Source organism: Berghia stephanieae, chromosome 7 (assembly GCF_034508935.2).
Source record: "Berghia stephanieae isolate SIO BIC M18660-M18661 chromosome 7, UCSD_Bste_1.3, whole genome shotgun sequence".
NCBI classification, from domain to species: Eukaryota; Metazoa; Mollusca; class Gastropoda; order Nudibranchia; family Aeolidiidae; genus Berghia; species Berghia stephanieae.
The window spans coordinates 52988747-53012192 of record NC_088366.1 but is presented as its reverse complement, the minus strand read 5'-3'; the positions used below and the strand labels follow the sequence as shown (position 1 = coordinate 53012192).

The following is a 23446-nucleotide window of genomic DNA, read 5'->3' as shown; positions in this document are numbered from 1 at the left end:
AAATCTGATATCTCTCGGGGAAAATCTCTCTTGTATTATAGTGAAGCTCTAATGAGAAAAATCATAGGGATACAGTGGTCCCTACCATCACTCATTGAGTGACAACTTTGCTGGACTATCAATTGCACTTCAGGAGAAGACACTGAATGGGATGGGACGGGAACAAATTTAAGTGGCTAGAAAATGCAAAGTATTACTCATAAATTTTTGATTCAGATTACTTGACTTCATTGCCAACAACAGCATAAGAATCAACCTGTTTTTATTTATTATTTCTTTTTATTACAATGTCATCTAATTGACTTTGTCTACATATTTCATGTACGTAAATTCCTAGTTTGGCACAGAAATTCTCGTGGCGGTGTCTGAAATTCCAGGGGCACAAAATTTAGGTTGCATCTGTTCATTTCTTCATTGCTTGAAATCTTGATTTATGTTTTGGTCATTTAAAGAGCTACTTTTTCAGTTTCTTTTTGAATATGCATTGAAGTGAGGTACACAGATTTTAGTGAAAAATAAGTTGGGATTAACAAATATATTTTTTCAAAATATTGGGACCCACGGTTCTGGTTCTCTCAAATCAGATTTTAGAAATTGAATTCAAAATCCTATTTATTAAATTTTAGTCACACTTTAATTGAAGAAAATTGATACAGTTTATTAGATTCATATTTCAAAATTCTGTTCATTTTGTATTGCTTTTCACAATTGGTGATTTTTGTTTATTTTTTCCATCACTTTCCTGTCAATTTCAAAGCTTTGACTTTGACTACAGTTGGAAAATTATTAACAATGGTTTTGTGATTAATCTCACATTTGTTAACATATTTGTTCATTAAGTCCAAACACTCTGGCTTCGGGCTAATTATTTGGTGGCAGTATTGTTTCATTTTTTTTTCTTACAGGTATTTTACTCTTTTTATCTTGTTATTTCACAGTTAAGTTATTAATGTCTGAGTCGAAAATGGAAAAATTGGCTGATATTGAGTTAACCAGTATTGACAGCACAGATCCCAAGCCAAGATCTTTTGCCAATAATGCTGATGCCATTCTGATTCAGGTAAAAAAAAAAAAAAAGTAAAAAAAATTAGCTATTATTTCTTTCATTCTTTCTTTTTTAAATCTGCGATTATATATGGTTCATTGTTATTCAAATTATTGTTTGATTTACCTGGAAGGATAATTGCTTTGATTAAATTTTTGAATAAAAAATGGTTTTAATCATCAGGAGGACGATGTGGAAACCCCCTATGGCAATATCCATGTTGCCATCCAAGGTGATAGATCTAAGCAAGCCATCCTCACATTCCATGATATTGGTCTTAATCGTAAGTGGAAATTCAATCAGTCAAATTGGGAAAAATTTCAATGTCATGCTTCTAGTTTAAATTTTGTTTTTTTTTCTCATTATAATGTTAAACTTTTTTTCCCGTAAAAGTCAATATACTTTTCGTTCAATTTGCAAAATGATTATTTTTATGTTTAATATGATTGATGACTGGACCTACTTTTCAATAGACAAATGATGATTTTTCTCATTATCAAAAAAAGTGGACATACAGTATAACAGTATTGGGTGATGATAGAAATGGTTATTTTTTTCAATGCCTGAAAGTATGCAACTATTTCACATCAGATTTTAGCCAGATTGTCTGTTGTTTATTAATATATAAAAGAAGTTATGCCAAAGATTTATAAAGTACATTTTTTGCCATGTTTTTTTCAACCAGGTTATTTTAAGCATTAATCTTAAGTTTGTGAAAATTTTTTTTTTTAATTTGTTTTTCCAAACAACTAGACATCACATGTTTTCAAGGTTTCTTCAGTTATTCTGAAATGCAGCCGATCCTTCGACATTTTTGTGTCTACCACCTAAATGCTCCTGGTCAAGATGAAAGTGCTCTTCACTTGAAGCCAGAGTAAGTATTAATCGTCAGCCAATTTCCGCAAACTGAATTATTATTATTCTAATTTTATACATTGTTGGTATATATATAGGTACTCTAATGACTTTATCAGTTTTTATCCTTGAGCCAGACTGGGGCCCCTGAGTTACGGGTTACAAGTTGGTAAAGCATTTGCCAGGCCATGTAACCAGAGAATATTTATTCATATTTGAACAGAGTTCAAAATTAATTTTTTTCATAACTAAAATATATCATTTGGTTTATACATACAAAAGTGTTTTAATGAAAGGTTTTGATAACTTGTTAAGTTGTTTACCAAGGTCAGATGATCTGGTTATGATAATTTCCAATTCTTATTTTATCATTGGAATAGATTACATTGTTGTATCTCACAGAATACAGTCTTTAGTGAATAATATGTAACATTGGAAAATAAATCGTTTATCATATTTTATGTGTGAAGAATCCATTCAAGATATGTTTTTATTTGATCCCTTTTTTTTTTTTTTGTTTCTTCCTTTTGTGCATAAGCTTTGTTTTTCAGTGTTTTTCAGTCTTTGTAGGGAATCACCCTTCACCGTTATTGCCTGCGCCTGCTTCCTCATTCCATCCCCAATCTAATGTTGATTGTGGTTGGAGCTTTGTGATGACAATAATATTAGAAAGTTCCATCATGAATGATTGTGCAATTCACAATAACATTAGCCTGACTGGTCTGGGCATGTGAATGAATAAAGCATAATTCGGTTAATTCAGTTGTGCATGAAAATATCATCAACATTCTTTACTTGACGTGGCATTTGGTATATATATATATAGTTGATTAAAACGATATTGAGAGCTAAGAATGCTGTCATATACAAACCCATGTCTGTGATAATATAACATTTTATCATACAATCCCAATATATTTTACCCAGTAATTATCTTCCCAATGTTGCATGCTATTAAACTTCATCATCATCATCATTGCCTTTTTCACCCTGGGTCAGGGTATAGGCCACAGACAAACAGTTTCCATCCTTCTCTATCCTGAGCCAACTTTTTTATCTCATTCCAGGTCTTACCACTTCTCTGTATATCAGCTTCTTTAATTCTTCTCCATGTTCCTCGTGGCCTTCCCCTTGATCTTCTGCCCTGAGGGTTCCAGTCCAATACTTTCTTTGTTATAGTTGAGTCATTCTTTCTAAGCGTGTGTCCAATCCATCTCCATCGTCTTCTTCCTATATCCTCTCCCACTGGTTTCTGTTGTGTTCTTTTCCATACTTCTTCATTTTTTATTCTATCCATCCATTTTATTCTGAGTAGCTTACGCATGCACCTGTTTACGAAAATCTGTACCCTCCTTATACATGCCTGTGATGCGTTCCAAGTTTCACATCCATACAGTAGGACAGACTTCACGTTTGAGTTGAAAAGTCTTAGCTTTAGTTGAAGGGAGATATCTTTAGTTCTCCAAACTCTGTTCAAAGATGTGAATGCAGCCTGTGCCTTTCCTATTCGTGCTTTCACCTCTGCTTCCGTGCCTCCATCCTTGTCAATTATACTTCCGAGATAGCAGAAAGTGTCTATATCTTCGAGTTCCTGATCTTTAACTTTGATCTGCTCCCTTTGACGCGTACCTATCCTCAAGACCTTTGACTTTGCAGGGTGAATTCTTAGACCAATTGATTCCGACAGGCTGTTTATAATTGTGGTTTTTGCTTGCATCTGGTCCTGGGTGTGGGACAAAAGAGCCAGATCATCTGCAAAATCCAGATCATCCAACTGTGTCCAGGGGTCCACTGTATCCCATTTCTTCTCCCTTTGGAGGTTTCCTTCATTAGCCAATCAATGGCAAGGATGAACAGGAATGGAGAGAGCAAGCATCCCTGCTTGACACCAGTCTTAATTTCAAAGCTGTCAGTAAGCTGATCTTCATGTACAACCCTGCAACTTGATCCTTCATACATTTCCTTAATGAGGTTTACTATCTTTTCAGGGAGTCCATAATGTGCCAGAATTTTCCACAATGTTGCTCTGTCAATACTGTCGAAAGCCTTCTCGTAATCCAGAAAGTTGACAATAAGAGGAGAGTTCCATTCTATAGACTGTTCCACTATGACTCGCAGAGAGGCAATCTGGTCGGTGGTTGAACGGTTTTTTCGAAAACCTGCCTGTTCGTCCCGCAGTTTAGCATCTGTTGCATTCTTAATTCTCTCTAAAATAATACGGTTGAAAACCTTTCCTGGGATAGAAAGAAGAGTGATGCCTCGATAATTATTACAATTACTGAGGTCCCCTTTCTTTGGAAGCTTGATAAGATGTCCTTCCTTCCAATCCTTTGGGAATATCCCGTCATTCCAGATTCTCTCAAATAGTGGGTGCAGGGCCTCAGCATTTCTTTCCGCATCAACTTTTAGAGCCTCCGGTGGAATCTGGTCTGGTCCAGCAGCTTTCCCCCTTTTCATCTTGTTAATGGCACCCACAATCTCTGCTATCGATGGTGGATCACAGCTAATTGGTAGCTCATTCCTTGCAGGCAAAATTTCTGGCTGGTTGTCTGGTGGTGGTCTGTTCAGAAGGCAGTTGAAATGTTCCCTCCATCGTTCAGATTGAGCCTCTTTTCCAAAAATAGTTTTCCCATCTTTGTCTTTGACTGGTACCTCTGGTTTCCCATATTTTCCAGCAAGTGTCTTGGTAGTTTGATAAAGGATCCTCATGTGTCCTCCAGTCGCTGCTGCTTCTGCTTTCTCTGCAAGTCTGTTCATGAATGCTTCCTTGTCTTTCTTCACAGATCTTTTGACTTCCTTAGCTATGGCTCGATACTGCTCTTGTGCATCCAGTCTTGAAGCCCTTGTTCGTCTTGCATTCACTTGTTCCTTCCTTGTTCTCCTCTTTTCAATAAGGTCCAAGGTGGTTGGACTTATCCATTCTTTATGTTCCGATTTCTTTACCCCCAATACCTCGTGGCAAGTTGTTATGTAGACTTCCTTGATCTTTGCCCAATGTGACTCTACATCTATGTCCTCCTCGAGCTCAGTAAGAGGTTGGAATCTATTACTCAATTGTAGTTTGAATTCCTCATTTTTTTTCCCCATCAAGTGCATTCACCTCGAATTTTCTTCTTGTATGTGATCTGGCCCCGTGTTTTCTGAGTCGGAGCTTAAGCTTTGCCAATAGCAGGTGGTGGTCTGATCCAACATCTGCCCCTCTCCGTACTGTCACATCTTCCAATGAACGTCTGAATCTACGAGAGATACAAAAATGATCAATCTGATTCTCTGTCATACCATCTGGTGAGACCCAAGTTGCTTTGTGGATCCTCTTATGGGGAACACTGATCCTCCAATCACCAAACTGTTGAATGCACAGAAATTTGCAAATCTCTCACCATTATCATTCATTTCTCCCATGCCATGACGTCCCATGATACCTTCATAGCCTACGTTATCCTGTCCCACTTTTGCATTAGCATCTCCCATCAATATGTTGATGTCTTTCCTTGGCAACTTGTCAATGACTTGTTGTAGCAGACCATAAAATGTATCTTTGTCCTCATCTGTTGCATCATTTGTTGGGGCATAGATCTGTACAATGTTCATGCTGATCTTCTTACTCCGTGTTGTAAAGGACGCCATGATGATCCTTTCTCCGCATTGTTCCCATCCTCTCAGTGACTTCTGGGCAAACTTGCTTAGAATTATTCCTACTCCCTGTGTATGAATCCCGTCCCCTCTCCCTGAATATAAAATCTTCTCCCCAGACTTGAGGTGTTTCTGTCCGGATTGTATCCAGTGGGTTTCGCTTACTCCAAGTATATGCAGCCTGTATCTTCTCATCTCAGTCACAACTTGAGAGCTTTTTCCTGCTTCATACATGTTGCGAACGTTCCACGACGCAATTCGAAGCTGCTTGTTTGGCGAAGACGTCATCGGGTCAGCAGAGTCCTTTCGGCTTTGTCTGTTGTCCTTCATAAATTCTGATATTCCAGAAACTCTTCGGTCGCCCAAGCTAAAAAAAGGATTTGGTTTGTCTGTCTGTGTTTCTGTAACGGTTAGAGTTTAACGGAAAGGGGTGTTAACCCTTTGCCAACCCCCAACCTGGAGGACCAGGTGACTCAAAGATGGAGGAATCACACACCATTAGTCGCCTTTTACGACACGCTGGCTTGGCGTTGGGCTATTCTTGACCCTCTCAGTTGAGGGACCCCGGACACCACACGGGGTGCTATTAAACTTACTGTACCATTATTTTACTTATCATTATGAATTTCCAATGTTCAATCATTTTTTCTCTTTTTTTTTTCAGTTTGTTTTAAGTTTCATTGATATCATTTTTTTTTAAAAGTGTTAATGAAATGAGTCACATTTCTAAATCTCCTACGATCTTGTTCAGTTTTATGATAAGGCATTGGATGTCCTCTGGAATTCTAAAATGTGTGTTTTTGTTCTGATATCATTGAATATAAAGCTGATCATTGTTTGTGATCTTGAGATCTATGTGTATATAAAGTTGCTTCTAGTTATTACTACCTCTGTTCAATTTCTTAAACTTTTCCTCAATTAACTTTCAACCGTAGAAGTTAAATGCGCTCAAAAGTAAATCATGATGTATGGGCTTAAATTTTGAGACTATAGTATTATATTTGGAATGTATCTGTATAAACAATTATTCAAATTACAGCTTTCTTAAAGAAATGAATATTACTGCACTTTCTGAACTGTAGAGATGCCTTTTATTATACTATGATAAGGAAAATACCTATCTCATTTAAGCCTCCTGCTCAACTTATCACAGTGAATGATAAAAGTGATCAACCTCATGGAATGCTAATTTTTCCATTTATCTGCTTTGCTTCTTATTTCTTCTCTGCGGAAAGGTACAAAATAGCTTTATTTTTCTTTCTTTCTGTGTAAAAAGTTTTAATGCAAATTATAAAATATAAAAGCTTAAGGAATATATCGCTCAGCACAAGTTTGCATGTCATGGAAGCATGCTAAGACAACGGCTTTGTTTATTGTTATAGAATGGCCTTTTCTTTCCCACGCAATTTATCAGGCTGTGGCAAATTACTTAACTTCTAAAATATACTTTTACAGCCGACAAAAGTTTTGCAGTAGTTGGAGATCGCCTCAGGGTTTGGGAAGGTCTTGGTCCTCAGCTGGAGGATTGGGAGGGGAAGAAAGCTATATATTGGTCTTCACTTTGCTGTCCCTTAAATTTGCAATAATTGTAATGTAAGAATTAAATAAGGGGTCCCGGTAGCTCAGTTGTTAGAGCACTCGCTTCACAATCATAGGAACTGAGATTGATCCCAGGTGCAGTCGAGATTTATTTTTTTGACCCAGCAGTGATTGAGTAGCTGGGTCTGTTAGATCTGTTGGAAAGTACTTTGCGATAGACTCGCGTCCTATCCAAAGGGCATCATCTCTCTAAAGCATGTTGTTGTTGGCTGTTATTATGTTAGCATTTGAGTTTGTCTGTGTCTGGGTTTCCCCAGTCTAAGCACACAAATAGCTTTCCTTTTGGGGTCCACTTCTGTTCCTTGTTCCAAATGTATTAAAGATCTGTCGTCTTCCTTGTTCTGGTGGTTAAATGAATCAAACAAATCGAAAGGGTTGTAAAGGGCCTAAAAGCAAGGAGGCAAATTTTAACCATTCACTCTATTACTTACTTACTTTTACAAATCAGCGCCCCTCTATAAAAATTGGATGTCTACCATTCACTCTCTAAATCAGAAGCTTGATAATTCTGTTTTCTTTATTTATTCTTTCTAGAATATTTTAATTTATTTGATTCACCTGTTTTAGGTTTTTTTTTTGTTTTTTAAAAAAATATATATAACTTTTCTTTCTTTTTTTTTCTTTTTTTTTTTTAATATTAAACTTTTTCTTTCTTTTTTTTTTTTAATATTAAACTTTTTCTTTCTTTTTTTTTCTTTTCTTTTCTTTTTTTTCCTAATAAGTACAATGATATCACGTTTTTGTATTTATGTTGGAAACATTTTTAATGCTATGATTTATATTTTTGATTATTGATGTTTAATCATGCCCCGGTATTCATCAACCTTCCAGACATGATGCACTTGGTAACCCCGATTCTCTAGGTAGCAGGTATGTTAGTCCAGGCTTGTCGGCACTTTGATCTCCTCTTTGTCCTCGCTTCTCCTTCCTTCTTCCGCATCATCCAGTCTGTTGGAAGTATACCCCACCTTCTCTTTCTCTCTCTCTCTCTCTCTCTCTCTCTCTCTCTCTCTCTCTCTCTCTCTCTCTCTCTCTCTCTCTCTCTCTCTCTCTCCTCTCTCTCTCTCTCTTCTCTCTTCTCTCTCTCTCTCTCTCTCTCTCTCTCTCTCTCTCTCTCTCTCTCTCTCTCTCTCTCTCTCTCTCTCTCTTTTTTTATTTTTAAAAATAAATTTAATCAGGGATGCCTTTCTGAGAAATTTCATAGAATTTTCATTGCCAATTATAATCCTCCCTCCCCTTCCCCCTCTTCCAAAAATCAGAGACAAAACTGGACATAAGAACGAACAAAAATAAAAACATACAAGCTTGTCTGTAGATAATAAGTAAATATTTTAGTTATCAACCCACTTGTCTGATGATCGAGAGGAATTCATGATTTTATTCGTTAACATAATCCTTTTAATCACCTCTTTTCAATATGGACCAGTGTTGTTAATTTTAGTTGAAATAATGAATTATAAAAAGTACAACATAATTTATCATAATAAGGGTTGCCTAGGCCTTTGAATACCCTGTGTATAGTAGCACTGTTAGGAAAACATTTTCATTCTTATCAATAACTTATGTCATAGGTCACCTGCATATGAAACTATTTCCTTCCCTTTTGAAAACTCGTGTTACAGAAAACAAAAACAGAACAAAACAAACTCCCATAACAACATACAATTCGTACACTCTTGTTTTTGGAATTCTGGACTTGTTCCCAACTGCTGCACCTGCTAGAATAGAGTACAGATGCACTTTATATAACTTAATACAATGCTAAGTGTTGATGCAAACTTAGTCATTGATTTCACCCCAATACAAATTAGATTACAAAACTTGACCGACGTGAACTTTCCATCTGGCAATTACTAGTTCTTAATTCATTTTTTAAATTATTACATTACACATAATTACTCAGTTAATCAATTCCGTACCATACTGTCCTCCTGGCTCGTTTTGGGAAAGCCAACTAAGCCTGTCCAGAGCTTGCTAGTTTTTACCTTAAAAAATTATTTTTTTCAGAAAAAGCGTGAAATTAAATGGCAAATTTAGAACACGGAACGCTATCCTTGTTATTTTCCCCATTCGCTAAGACTTCTCTACAATTCTCCTTCCCTGCCTTTGCCTGTCGTCCTCCCTAGACGCTATCCCATCTACGCTTTGACAGAAACTTGCTGCACTTTTTAATACCTATCATTTAAAGTGTGCCTGTCATTTTTTTTTCAGCCTTCACTTTTTTAATTCTAGATTGCACATTATATAACTCAAGTCTACCCACGACTTTCTCTTGATTTTAAAAGAGAAAGTTTTGGTATATTGAAACTAAAAGATTGACTTATTATAATGCTTTTTTTTTAAATTGAAAAGAAAACAAACCCATTTAAACAATGTCATTGCCTTTTAGAGTTTTCTATTTACTTTTAAATAATATATTTTAGTTATTCATTAAAAAAAATTTTTTTTTGCTTTCTAGTTCATATTTATTATATGATATGTATCTCGGAGTAGATTGGGTTTAGACTTCTTTTCAAAATGTCTTTATTTTATTTTTTTTTTCTTTCTTCTTTTTAATTTCATTCTCGTTTTATTTTTTTCTTTTTTGTTTCTGACCATTAATAACACACTGCTCTCACAGTTTTATTTTATTTTGTTTTATTCACAGATATTTATATATATATATAAATATATTTAAAAAAAAACAAAACTTTTTTTTTTACACCTTAAATTAAGTTCATAATAGAAGAGGTAAAAATCTTCTTGTAACTCGATAATTGTTTGGCATTGATTGTGGTAGATATAAAAGAGAGGTTCGATTTTTCTTTTGATTTGCTGTTTAAGTTTCTTACCATCCATGACATCACATCACGGTCACAGTTTGCTTTATTTTATTTTTTTTTTCATTTTTTCCTCACAAAAGCGTTTTTTTTATTTTACACGAAAAAAAGTTAAAGGGGAAAAAATCCCTTAGCAATTTAGCAATTGTTCTTTGTGTCAATAGATAATATAAAAAAAAAAGTTTGATTTTTCTTTTGTTTGTTTTGTCACTGAAGTTCCTCCTTCTTATCACGGGAAGGGGATGAAAAAGGGTGAGACATTTGTGTTGAGTTCATTGATGGCCCACTGTACCTCTGTCAGTTTCTTCCATTTTCTATTCATGTCATTGTGTTTACATATATATTTTTTTTAAGGTTTTATAAATCCATCGTTCGTTCAGTTAAATGTTTTACAAGTCTGAATGTATTAAAAAAAATGTAGTTGTTTTTTAAAAATTACTATTTTATTGATGAATGTGTTGGTTTCTGTTATTCTCGACATTTATTAAACAGCATAGTTCTTCTGAGATCGTGATTACATATTGGCACACACAGGAGGTGACCTATTCTTAAGTGTCAAAATTCTCTAAATTCTTACTTTTTGCCTTTTCTAGATGTCAGTTGTTTTCCAGATTTAGAGGTGCTTATTTTATTATTTTTTTTCTTCATTCTAATTATACATTTTTCCTATTGGTTTCCTATGAAAACGTTTCTGGAATAAACAAGAATTTTTAGGTTTTTCCATTTGCATGATCCTTGCACGAAGTTTGGACACAATCAATCTCTTAATATTATTATCAGAGCACTCGTCGGTAGTTTGTTCTCTTTTTAAAAATTTTAAAATATTTTTAAAGAGTTTTTTTTTGTTGCCTTTTTAAACATTTTTCTTCACAAAATAATTACTCAGCATTTCAATATCTTGTTTGTTTTTGTTGTTCTTGTTGTTGTTCCACAGTTATTTTGGTGTGTTTTTTGTCATGAAGGTGATTCAAAGTCCACAATATTTGTCGTATGGTTTGTTTGTTTTTATGCCGAATTTTTAGATTATGATTACAGGTAGAGACGTTTCAAGATTTTTTTGTAAATGAGAAAAGTTTGAATGCCCTTTGCATGCCACCAAGTTTTCAAAGTAACATGCATGTTTAAACCTTCCGTTGTTTTTCCATTTTCTTCGCATTGTGATGTATGGTAGGATCGTGTTAACACACTAACTGTTTACTTTCTAATGTTTCATAATAGTGTCATTTATTTTTAGAAATTCTGTAGCTGAACTTTTCTCTTTCTCAGATATGGAAGGCACACATTATTTATTCATTCACCTATTTTATTTCTCTTTCACTCTCTCCCTTTTATTTTATTTTATTTTTTTTTCCAATTTCGATTAATTCTTACTTTTTCATGAGTTTTCAGTTCATTAAGAATTGGTCCTAAGATCACTTTATTAAATTATATCGAATGTTTTGAATAGTCGAAACCTCTGAACAAATGCAGTGTCCTTGTTAAATAATTGCTATTGTGTTTAAGATAAAGCCATATATTTAGATGTATTAGAAACATCCAGATCAGTTGTCCCGTGTTTTGCATGCCGTATGTCCCTTCATAGTTACGGTTAGTTCAAGTGAACCTTAAATATCCCATTTTTTTGGGTTTAAAAAAAAAGTTTTGCACCCTTCTTTATTTATTTATTTTTTTTTCTTTGACACATGTGTTTTTATAAATTTGTTCTCATCCTCATTTCTTCATTGTGTCAAAGTATATTTGTTTTGTATTTGTTTTTTATTGTATAATAATAAGTTTAAGAGGTAACCATGCTACTTTTTCAATTTCTTTAATTAGAAAAAGACATTGTTTTCACATCTCAGAAGCTTATAATCAAGCATGTCAAATCTTCTTTAAATTGAAAAGAAATTTGAATAGTTTCTTTTTTTTTTTTTTCTTTATCATTAATACCATTTTGCATAAGCCAAGTTGCATGATATGTTGTAGCCTAACACATTGAAACTTAAGATATTGTGTTACCGTAGAGGTCATGAGTCTTGTTTTAAATGTGGTGCGACCAACTATCTTCAGAGACTTTGGTTTTGTAGAACCGATTAAATGTTGCTCTTAACTTCTTGTTTTAAACTCTCTCTCTCTCTCTCTCTCTCTCTCTCTCTCTCTCTCTCTCTCTCTCTCTCTCTCTCTCTCTCTCTCTCTCTCTCTCTCTCTCTCTCTCTCTCTCTCTCTCTCTATTTGTCTGTCTGTCTCTCTTTCTTTTCTTTTCTAGAATTTTTGTTCATTTTGTGATTACGATGTTATCCGTAGGTTTGTCTACCCTACCATGGAGCAGTTGACTGAAGCAGTGCATCACGTTGTGGATCATTATGGGTAAGTTGGACCCCAACATTTGTTGTAGCATCAAATGAAAAGAATAGAGATACAGAAAAGCAATGCTGACATCTTTTTCAAGGAATGGTGATTTTGGGTTCAGTGGAAAAAAAAGTTAGAAAAAATAAAATAAAAATAAAAGACCATATAGTGGTAAACTTAAAGTTTCAACTAGTTAATTGCTGTACTCTGGAAAGACACGTATTTAATAATTTGGCCAGAAAGCTCTTCCCTCAAATATTGATCGATTTAAGTGACCCTCAACTTGGCATATATATATATATTAACATTATACATTTCAGTATCAAGACTTTCATTGGATTTGGAGTGGGAGCTGGTTCCAACATCCTTGCTAGATATGAGGTATATTATGCGTTCATAACATTATTTCGTAACTTTTGAATTTTCATGAATTATCATCATGATTAAAGCCATCCAAGCATGGTCCTTCATAGCCATTAGGCCCATGGAGCTGGAGTTTATCCTGGTTTCTATAGGGTGAAACGGACAGTAACGATTGCTTGTTATCCTTCTCATTGGATACCAGTCTATCACAAAATAGTTTCCACCAGATCTAAAAAGTCCCAGCTACCCCATCACTGCTGGATGAACAAGGGGGGGGGGGGGGGGGGGGGGGTTAGGTAAAAATCTTAGTTAAGTTCTCTTAAATTTCTTAGATTCAAAGGCAGATGAATAATGTTCATGAGTTGTAGAGCAAGTCTTGAACTGTTAGATAATATCATGTCAATGTACTCCTGTAGACCTGAAAAATGTTTGACTGTTGTAGGATTTCTGAGAATATCGCCACAATAATTTCATCATCATTTTGCACTTTATGTAAGCAAATTGATTTAAAACATGGGTATACATTTCGTTAGAAATTTTCAGACAATTTTATCAGCTGTCAATTACAGTTACAGTTACAGGTTTGCTCTTGCCTTTGGCTAACATGACCCATCCCCTATTTTGCGACTTTATTTCACTATTTTCCGTTGTATCATGCTTCTTGTAAAAATAAAAATAAAGTTATTTGTTGTTGTTGTTGAAGTTTTAAAAAAAGTATTCACCATCCTGGGATAAAATATGAACAACGAAGAGACCAATTGTTGGTTGGCAAGTGTGTGTGTATGCGTGCGTATACCAGCTAATAAATTTCTAAATATTCCTTTTCTTCCTCTAGCTGTGTCATCACGACAGGGTTGACTGTTTAGTATTGGTGAATCCTACGTCTGGCAAATGTGGATGGACCGAGTGGGGATATCAGAAGGTAAAGAAAGTGTTTACAGTTTCAAACCTGCCTACTTTTACAGACCGTCCGTATTTGTTACTGACATTAGATGAAAAATTACATTTACGGACTTACGGAAATGGGAAAAATATTACAGATTTTGATACCACAGCAATTTGGTAGCAGTGTTCTACTGCTGTTTTACATGAAGAAAAATGTTCCCTTAAAGTTATAAAGGCTCCGCTCAGTTCACGCCTGCTGTAGCTAAGTTGATCGTTAACTTATAATGGTGGCCATCAATGGACAGCGTGGCTCAGTTGTACGATCTTTGCTTCGTACCCGAAAGGTACCGAGTTCGATTACCCGCTGGGCTGTGTGGCCTTGAGCAAGTCACGTCGCCCTAGCCCAAATTGTGGCGCTGCACTGCGCTAACGCCTGGGTTATTCCAGTCTTCCCTTGGAATGGACCCTAGAGACAAATTTCTTCTATGGGATGAATAAAGGGAATTTTTTTTTTTTTTTTTTTAAATTTATCAACTAAATTTATTTAACGAATAAAGAGTTGTATAATCTTTCTTTCGTACCCTAAAGATATTGAGTTTGAATACTCAGCACTCTTTAAAAAAAAAAACTTTTAAAATCATATTTTTTAACAGATTTTGTTATGTTGATATCTTTTGTGTTATATCAATATCCCTTGTGTTATGTCAATATCTTTTGTGTAATATCAATATCTTTTGTGTAATGTGTCACAGATGAACACTTGGTATCTGTTCAGTGGACAACTGACTTCATTCACCGAGGAATATCTTCTTTGGCACTGGTTTGGAAAGGTATACCATACATATATTGCATACATTATGGATGTACGATGATTTATTTTCAGCCATTGACCATTTCTTTAAAATTTGAGGTTCTCTAGGGAAATGGTTCACATGTGTCTTTTCATGGAAATTGAGTTATTGGTATCATGTAAAAGATAAAGGCAGTTCTCTACATTCCCTTTTTTTTTTTTTTTTTACACAGAAAAAAAGTGTTAAAAATATTTACTGCGTTATGGCTATTTGGACAAGACAATCTTTAGATATGTAAAAACGGTTTTCAAAATTCATTAAACAACATTTCAACCTTTATAGTACCCTCAGAGAAACAATAAAGTTAAAATGTTTGATGTGCAAATTTTACTTAATTATAAATAGGAAATCTCAATTTTCATCCAGCGAAAGTACCAACATACCTTTCAGGGCCATATCTCATAAGTACTTTCAGTGAGACAAGAACCGTTTCCCTAGAGTGCTTCACAAATGAGCCCAGAGTTGTATTTATTCTTGATTTTCATAAATGTTTATAAATATTGTAATATCAGGATGACAAAACCCCCCAAAAAGCAGGGATGTAAATCTTTCAGAATTATTAGGATTTCCTATTTTTCACACATTTTCTAGCTTCCCCAAACTATTTAAATATTTCTCAATACCTCACTACCAACAACTCTTGTGATAAGAGATACTGCTGTACATATATAGAGAATTTGTAGTGTGTATCCATTTCCAATGCACTGAAACACTTATTAACACTTCTGTTGTGTCAGTTATGATTATACGTGTATTTAACCATTCAACTTATTTCCACGACAGCTTCCGAATTTTAATTCGGAAGTACTAAGGATTGATAGCGTTCGAATTTCCGAATTTTCCTAATTTTAATTCGGAACTAGATTCACGTCTGTTGTGTAAACAAGGAGGGTTATTTTTAGTTTACCGGAAGCAAAACATGGGATCAGAATAAGGGAGGGCATCCGGTTCACCAAAAGGTCATCGGGTTCACCAAAAGGTCATCGATGCTTTAGGTTTTGAGAAGTCAGGTCATCGACGACTGAGAACTTCCCGACCTCCACTTAGTTCTCGATGCTTTTCTCGTCTCGAGAATCTTGGTCGTCGATGCTTCTCGTATTGAGTCCCGAGTCCCGAGTCTCGAGACTATACTGCGCGAGCGACGCACGCGTTACTAACAATGTGTACTATCTGCATTGTTCACCCCTCTCTCGTCGGCGATGATTCCAGCGAAGCTCGAGACTTTTTTGCGTCTCGATGCTTTTTTGAGTCTCGAGACTCAAAAAAGTCTCGAGCATGCCTCTAGTCATCGGTGCTTTCATTCAATACCTAGTCATTGGTATTGGGTATTGACGTTATATCATATTTTAAATAGCTAACAAAACACAAACGTCGTAAATAGATCAAAATGGTTACAGGTATCAATGTTTTATTATTATACAAAGTGAATTTATTTAATGTATTTTAAGTTTTAATACAAAAAAGCCATCCAAAGCTCAGTTGAAGTGCTACTTCTCGGGAATTCCCGACTTTTCCTTGGTCATCGAGTTCGGGAAGTTTTGAGTGTTGGTGGCCGATGACTTGAGGTATCATCGAGACTTCCGCTCGACACTAGATCAGAATCGAAAGTAGAAGATGGTGGGTGCACATCGAGTATTGATGACTGAGCTCTGAAGTTGTTGTTACACTTTCTTCCTAAGGCTCAGTTGGAATTTATTTCTGTTTCTGTAAGTAATTACTGTGTGGTGCATTCCATTTCAGTCATAATAAGTCTGAAGATACATTTCCCTTAGCCTTGGTCTTTGTGAGAAATGTCTATGGGGTCTCATTTCTGGCTGAGACTACGATGAACTTTTGACTGTGGTGGGGAAAGAAAATCAAATTTGTTTGTTCTCATTGAAAGCTACACCAATAAAGTAAAAGGCTTTTAAACACGATTCTAAACCTAATAATGTAGTATTGGAATTGTAATGTACTCTAATTGCCTTTGTTATTAGCAGAAGGGTTTGGGACCTGAGAAAATGATAAATATCGGAAAGTGACCATCTTTCCAATTTCAAAATTGTAATAATATGGCTGTTGAAATTTGAGTAAGAGTTTTTATTATTGTCAGATTCATTTAGTCATTGGAGGTAATATTTTGACCTGAATTTAATTTTAATGTAAAAAATTAGATGTTGGATTATGTGCAGTGAAAATAAGTTAAGAATTGCAAAATTCTGATTTTTTTTCATTATCCCAAACTAATTTAACCCTGTTTAATCCATAAAGATAAGGATAAGATTTCTAAATGGGCACTGATTTAAGCATTAAAATCCATCCAAAAACAAAATAATCTGGATTTTATTCTGAGAGTTATCACTCAAAAGTCCTAAAAATCTTGTCATAATCACAAGGCCATTTATCACCTCATTCCTGGAGTGTCACTGGAGTTTTCCGAAGTAGGTACCTACTGAGATGGTCGATGTAGACTAATGAAATGAGTTCGCAGAATTTCAGAATTTTTTTCAAGTTTGCATTTACATCCCTGAAAAAGCTTGAGCTTTTATATGGTGCAATATTCCCTAAATGTGCTCAAAGCGCTTTACAAGAGGTCCCTAGACAACAGCAACATGACATGACACCTGCAATATGATATTACATTTTGTCGGACAGACAATGCTTTTAATAACCAGGTACTAATTTTACACCCGAGTACGGTGAGAGATTGTGAGTAAAGAGCCTTTTCCAAGGAATCCACTATGCACCGCTCAGAGTGGGATTCGAATCCTGGATCTTCCGTCGGATGGTGAAAAGGTTTGAACTGAGATATTGAATTGCCAAGTTTAGTTAGAAGGTCAATTTTTATGAAAAATGAGTTCTTGTCATAAATTATTAAATCAACCCTATTTGTACATCTTCGGGAAATATCAAAGCTTTATTTCACTTCTAAATATTTTTTTACAGCTAGTCAAGTTGAAAAAGTATGAAATTTGAGAAAAGTTGCTGGATACCTTTCCCATACATCTAACCATAACTTCATGAAAAATCACCTGATTTACTTCAAATAAAGATTAAAATGCTCCGGGGAGCATATTCTTTCAGAAAATGCAAAGAAAAAAAATAATGCAAATTCAATATTTTCACCTTCTGACTGATTATGCCATGCACTGACACAAATGTTTAATTAATTTCTTTTGCTTTGTCAGAAAACTCGCTGGTCCAACCACGATTTGATTACCACTTACAAGGAGTATATAAAGGCTCTCAACCCACAGAACTTGGCCCTCTTCACAGAGGCCTTTATCAAGTATTTAAACTATATTGATGTTTATTGTAGTGTTGGTGGTGGTCGTGATGAGATGATGTTGATGATAATAATAATAAAACAATAAAGTGGCACAGATATAATCACCAGCAAGTGATAGCTGAAAATGACTGTTTTAAAAAGATTTAGGGCCTTTGCGAATCTCATCCTGTTTGGTGCCCATTCTGTATTCTGTATTGGCATGATACAAATGAGTGTGAATTCGTTAATTAAATGCTTTTTGTACATTCCTCACGACTTAAAAATGCATATAAAATAACTTTTAGACATATCATCAGCTATTTTGTCAGACTTTATGAATGTAGGATTCAATATAACATTGCTTATGATGGACTTGGATTTCAGATTGTGAATAGATGATATCGTAGTGCTAGATGAAAATGTACTTTTCATTGATTCAGAACACATGCATTTGGAAATGTGTTTTATTAATATATATTACATATTCCCATTCTTTCTGTAGGCGAAGTGACTTAAACATCGTCCGTGAAATGGATCCAATGAGAAAAGTTTCTGCAAGAACTATCAGGTAATTGAGCAATAACATTATCATTATATTATTATTTCTTTTAAACCTCAAAAAAAAACTTGCTCAATTTCAAAGGAGCTTTAGTGTCTTGGTCACTGTGTAATGCTGACAAAGGAGAAACCCTAAATACATACCTGCTAACCCTTCCGCTTTTGGCGGAATCATTCCTATTTTCATTCTTCCATTTTGTACTATTCCACCATTGTCTCTAAAATTCCGATTTATAAAACTGATGATAAAGGTAAGAATAAAAAAGAGCAAAGAGGGGGGAGGGGGGGGGGGGGGGGGGGTGAAAAGGTGAAATTCCTATTTTTTGTCTCAAATTCCTATCTTCAGGCGTCCTGATTCCACTTTTGGAATGTGAAGGGTTGGCAGGTCTGTAAATTCTCACATCATTTGTCTCTGTGTATGACATTGAAGCTTCTATTCTATTCTACTATTTTTTTTTTTTTATTGTATCTACTGAAGCTGACTTCATCCACTCTCACTCCCCTCCAATGGTTTTTACAAGTAAACAAACCTCACAAAAGCAAGCAATATATTTTCATTAAAACAACAAGTCACAACACTGAGATACCGGTCCCGTGTGTAGGAGTCTTTGTAATTATTCTTTTACCAATCAAGAGACTGAATTTGGTAGATAATGCATTCGCTCAATCCCATCTCAATGGTGTCTCCTTTATCTAGTATAATATTAGTAACATCATTTTTTTATCATCTCAAGGTGCCAATCTCTAATTTTGGTCGGGGACGATTCCCCTCACATTGACGACTGTGTGGAAATGAATGGCAGGATGCTTCCTGAACGAACAGATTTTATGAAGGTGAGGGATTTGTATAGTTTAGACTCAAATCTGCCATCTTCAACATTTTGTGTTTTCAATGGGTCGGTGAAAGATTTTATTATTTTTCATTGTGCTGGTGACTACTGAATTATGTCCCTTTGGACTATTTGCAGAAGAGAGGGTCATGGGCGCAACACATTAATTTTTGATATTTCTCACATCTTTACTTTCAATGATTTTGTCAGAGATTATCTGGATTGGTTTGCCACCTAACATTACCTGAATAGGACCTGATTTGCCTTTGGTTGAGCAGTTATCTTGGCCTTTAATAGAGATTGCTTATTGAACTTTTTATATAGCACAACATCCACTAAATGTGCTCAAAGCGCTTTACAAGGGGTCCCTGGCCAACAGCAACATTTAACATTAGGGGCGGGACTTGATGCCTGTAAGGCGATAATATAATTTATTAGGACAGAGACAACGCTGTTAACGGTCAGTACTCATTTTGCAACTGAGTGCGGTGAGACAATGTGAGTAAAGAGAATTTTCCAAGGACTCAACTATGCGCCAAGTGAAGCTCGGACCCAGGATCTTCCGATCTGAAAGCGAGTGTCATACCACAAGACCACATAGCCGCACGAAAAGCGATTGCTAATTATTTGAGTTGAACCATTTACAACCGAGGCGATTGATGTGCATGTTGTGAAAGTAGAATTGTGATCAAGAAGAATGAATAATTTGATGGTGATAAGTGTACAAAGGTTATAACTTCTTTTCTGTCCATATCAATCTACAGATAGCAGACTGTGGAGGGATGCCTTTGGAGGAACAACCGGGAAAAACTTGTGAAGCCTTCCGACTCTTCTTACAGGGACAAGGATATGGTGAGATTGCTTGTAAATTTTTAATGTAATGTTGGTTTTTAGGAAAGATCATCAATATATATATATATATATATATATATATATATATATATATATATAATATATATATATATATTTTAATATATATATATATATTTTTTTTTTTTTTTTTTTTTTTTTTTTTTTTTTGCAGGAAAGTAAAATAATTTTATATAAATTATCTGCTACTTTTTGGCTTGGAAAGATTTTTAAAAAAAGTTGTCATTCAGAGCCATTTGCATTTGCTATGGAGCCAGAGTTTATCCCAGTGTCTATAATAGCGTGAAATAGACAACAGCACTTGCTTGCTACATCTTTTGGATAGGCCACTAGGTCTGTTGCTAAGTAATTTCCACCAGATCTAATGGAACCAGCTATCCAATCATTACCGAGCCATATATGACCCACTGTCTCAAAACGGTATTATGTCGGGATGTTCAGACTTCGAAAATTAAATTTAGTATTAAAATAGGGGGCAGCGAGGCTCAGCAGTACGGTCTTTGAGTTCGACTACCCACCTCGTTGTGTGGCCTGCACTGCGGATAACGCCTGGATTATTCCAGTCTTCCCTTGGGATAGACCCTAAAGACAAATTTCCCCTTGGGGATGAATAAAGGGAATTTTAAATGATTGGAGATATGAACTTTTATTTTTTCTGCAATGTAAGAAACTTTATTTATTCTCCACATTAATGAAGACAAATGAACACCAAGTGCTATTTATATGGGTATAGATTCAATTTCCAGCATCTAGTTCATCCAGACATAAAACCGCTTTGAGATGTTGGGTCACAAATTTACTCTTGATAATTTCATTACATTTTGACTGCCTCACTTCAGACATTTTCAGCTTCTAAATCATTAAAATCTTCTGGTTGACCTTAACGATTTATTTCCTTCTTTTATTATATATTCGAGAATTATAATATAGTCTGCTTCTAACTACTTTTATTTCTTTCAACTGTTTTTTTTTTATTTTATGAATCATAACACATTCAAAACTTATATTTTTAGATATTTTTTTTTTTCTGCATTCTATTAAGTATTTCCTGTCTTCTGCTGCCTCAAACTGACCCTTCTTCTACCCCTCGGCAAGTAATGAATAGCTCGTCTTAGGAGTTTGAAGCTTTAGTACATCCGACTAACTAAAATTGAAGACAGAAGACAGTTCTGCCGCTTCATCATTAAGTCATTAAGTTGTTGGGTGGATTTTTTAATTAAAAAAATTTTTCCATTAGCATTCTTCTTTCCACTCATGGATTTGTCCCAAGTTTTCCTTTGCACTCTGTGTTGTTTATGATACATCGCTGGTAATTTTTCATTTCCTTATTGACCAATGAATGGAATTCTAATTTAGGGATAGTCATATTTTGGGTTGACATGTGGATCAGGGGGTCCCAGATGCTCATTTGGTAGAGAACTCGTTTCATAGGCTTAGGTACCGAAATCTATTCTGGGTGAGGTCAAGTTTATTTTCTGAACCCCCCCCTGTCCACCCAGCAGTGATTGGGTAGCTGGGTCTTTTTGATCTGGAGGAAGGTACTTTGTGATAGACTCGCATCCTATCCAAATGGAAGCAAGCAATTGCTCTCATCCATCTGTTCACCGCTATTGAAACGGGGATAAACTCGGGGCCCATGGACCTAATGGCTCTGAGGACCAATACTTGATGTGTGAGTCAGATGGGTCCCTCAGCGGCTTTGAAAATTGAGTGAAAAGGGGCGTGCTTTTTTGTCTTAGATAAAATTTACGATTCAGTATGTGACCAATTCATTATTAGTCCACCGAAGGACTAGTAACACACACGCTTCCAATGAGTTTGGAACTGAAATAGTAGAAGTTATGACATCATGACTTCCCTTTTTCTATTGGAACTGACAGTGATTGACCTCATTACTGAAAGTCCTTCTGTCACATTTTCATGATTTTGCAGTTTGAGTCCACTCAGGAATTATTTTGATTAATTAAAAAATGAATTTTGCCCACTATCTGAATATGGCAGTTTTAATATTGGCATACTTTTTAGAGCTGGATTCTGTCTTTAATAGTATTTTCATTAAACTGGCAAAATGCGACTTAAGTGCTTTTAGTCTAAGGATCATCTATCACTTTATATATTTACAAAGTGCTTTTCCTCTACTAAGGACCATCAGGGAGTGTTAACAAATTAATTAGATCATTAATTCTCTCTAAACATTTTACACATTTAAGTATTCTGTTCTAACTTCCTTATCATCTTAAATAAAGATCTGAAAAAAAAAGTGTGTATGAAACTGTGCTTGCACGTTAAATTGTCACTTTGATATATCTTTGACCTCATCTTCAAAGAATTATGATGACGATTTTTTCCCTTTGCTCTTGCTCACTGGTAAAGGTTGTAAGAAAACACTTGATATAATGCAATGCTGCCTTTAGTTGTATCAAACATTATATTTTCGGCGTAATCTAATTGTATCAAGTGTGCGATGCTTATATTTGCTTCTTTTGTTGACTTAAGTTAATTCAGATTTAGTTTGTGCTTGATTCACAATTTTATTTGATTTTTGACTATGTACGGACGTGTTTTATAAAACTCAGAAGAAAATTCATTGATGATTTCTCTTTCATTGGAGGAGTTTTAGGGTGTCAGAATATAGTATTCTTGAACTGCTACATTTGGAATCTCAAACAAGTTTCCAATACTGCTTTTCGCGACCATATGCGGCTATGTGGTCTTGTGATATGACACTTGCCTTCGGATTGGAAGGTCCTGGCTTCAAGTTCCGCTCTGAACGGTGCATAGTTAAGTCCTTGGAAAAAGCTCTTTACTGATATTCTCTCACTGCATTCAGGTGTAAAATGGGTACCTTTGTTTCTATCTGAAAAATTGTAATATCGCCTAACATGTGTCATGCCTCGTCCTACATGTTAAGTGTTACTTTTAATAGGGACCCTTTGTAAAGCGCTTTGAGCATGTTTAGTGGATATTGCGCTTTATAAAAGCTCAGGTATTCAGGGTTTTGTTGTTGTTTTTTGTTTTTTTTAATGGAAGCGCATGCATGGAACTTAGTAGGAGTTTAAGAATGCTTGTAGTGTACCCATGCAATGTTGTTTCTCATCAATTTTTACCCTTGATACACCAACGGGTTAAAATTTAACCATCATCAAAATATTTGACCATAAGAACTATCATCGTGGTAAAGATACCATTACGCCCCAACATTTAAAAAAAAAAATTTTAAAGTTAACCTGGATGCGTGCAGGGGATGAACGTTTATTGAACTTACATTTTTTTTTTTTTAAAAAGGAGAGTAGGGATACCTCATAATGTTTTTGCTATAGTAAAATGGGGTTTTCCCCATAACCAAAGGGGTATGATAATGATATCTCTTTACGTATTTTATTTAGTAAATTAAAGTTATGGCTTGACATGATGAAAATGGTGTTATTATGGCTAGCATTGTTAATTATTGCTCATACTGAGATAATGAAAAAAAAAGGGAATGGGGCGGAAGCCACTAATCAATAAGATGCATTAAATCATCAGAAAAACTGGGTGGTGTTGTGTTAAAAGTGTTTGCAGTG

At 35.1% G+C, this 23446-nt stretch overlaps 1 protein-coding gene across 7 annotated transcripts in view; it reads left to right on the top strand.

Annotated features, from left to right (window-relative positions):
• The window catches only part of LOC144977481 (protein NDRG3-like), a 44064-nt gene that overhangs the window by 10089 nt on the left and 10529 nt on the right, over positions 1-23446 (top strand). For 3 of the 7 annotated variants that reach the window (XM_078922737.1, XM_078922736.1, XM_078922740.1), the window contains exons 2-14: positions 939-1060; positions 1229-1328; positions 1799-1919; positions 7964-8002; positions 10168-10203; positions 12235-12297; positions 12600-12660; positions 13478-13564; positions 14280-14357; positions 17546-17646; positions 18128-18193; positions 18918-19017; positions 19778-19865. In XM_078922737.1, the coding sequence (XP_078778863.1) occupies positions 939-1060; positions 1229-1328; positions 1799-1919; positions 7964-8002; positions 10168-10203; positions 12235-12297; positions 12600-12660; positions 13478-13564; positions 14280-14357; positions 17546-17646; positions 18128-18193; positions 18918-19017; positions 19778-19865 (1062 nt within the window). The remainder of the gene's footprint in view (positions 1-938; positions 1061-1228; positions 1329-1798; positions 1920-7963; positions 8003-10167; positions 10204-12234; positions 12298-12599; positions 12661-13477; positions 13565-14279; positions 14358-17545; positions 17647-18127; positions 18194-18917; positions 19018-19777; positions 19866-23446) is intronic. The other 4 variants (XM_078922738.1, XM_078922741.1, XM_078922739.1 and 1 more) reach the window with 2 other exon arrangements.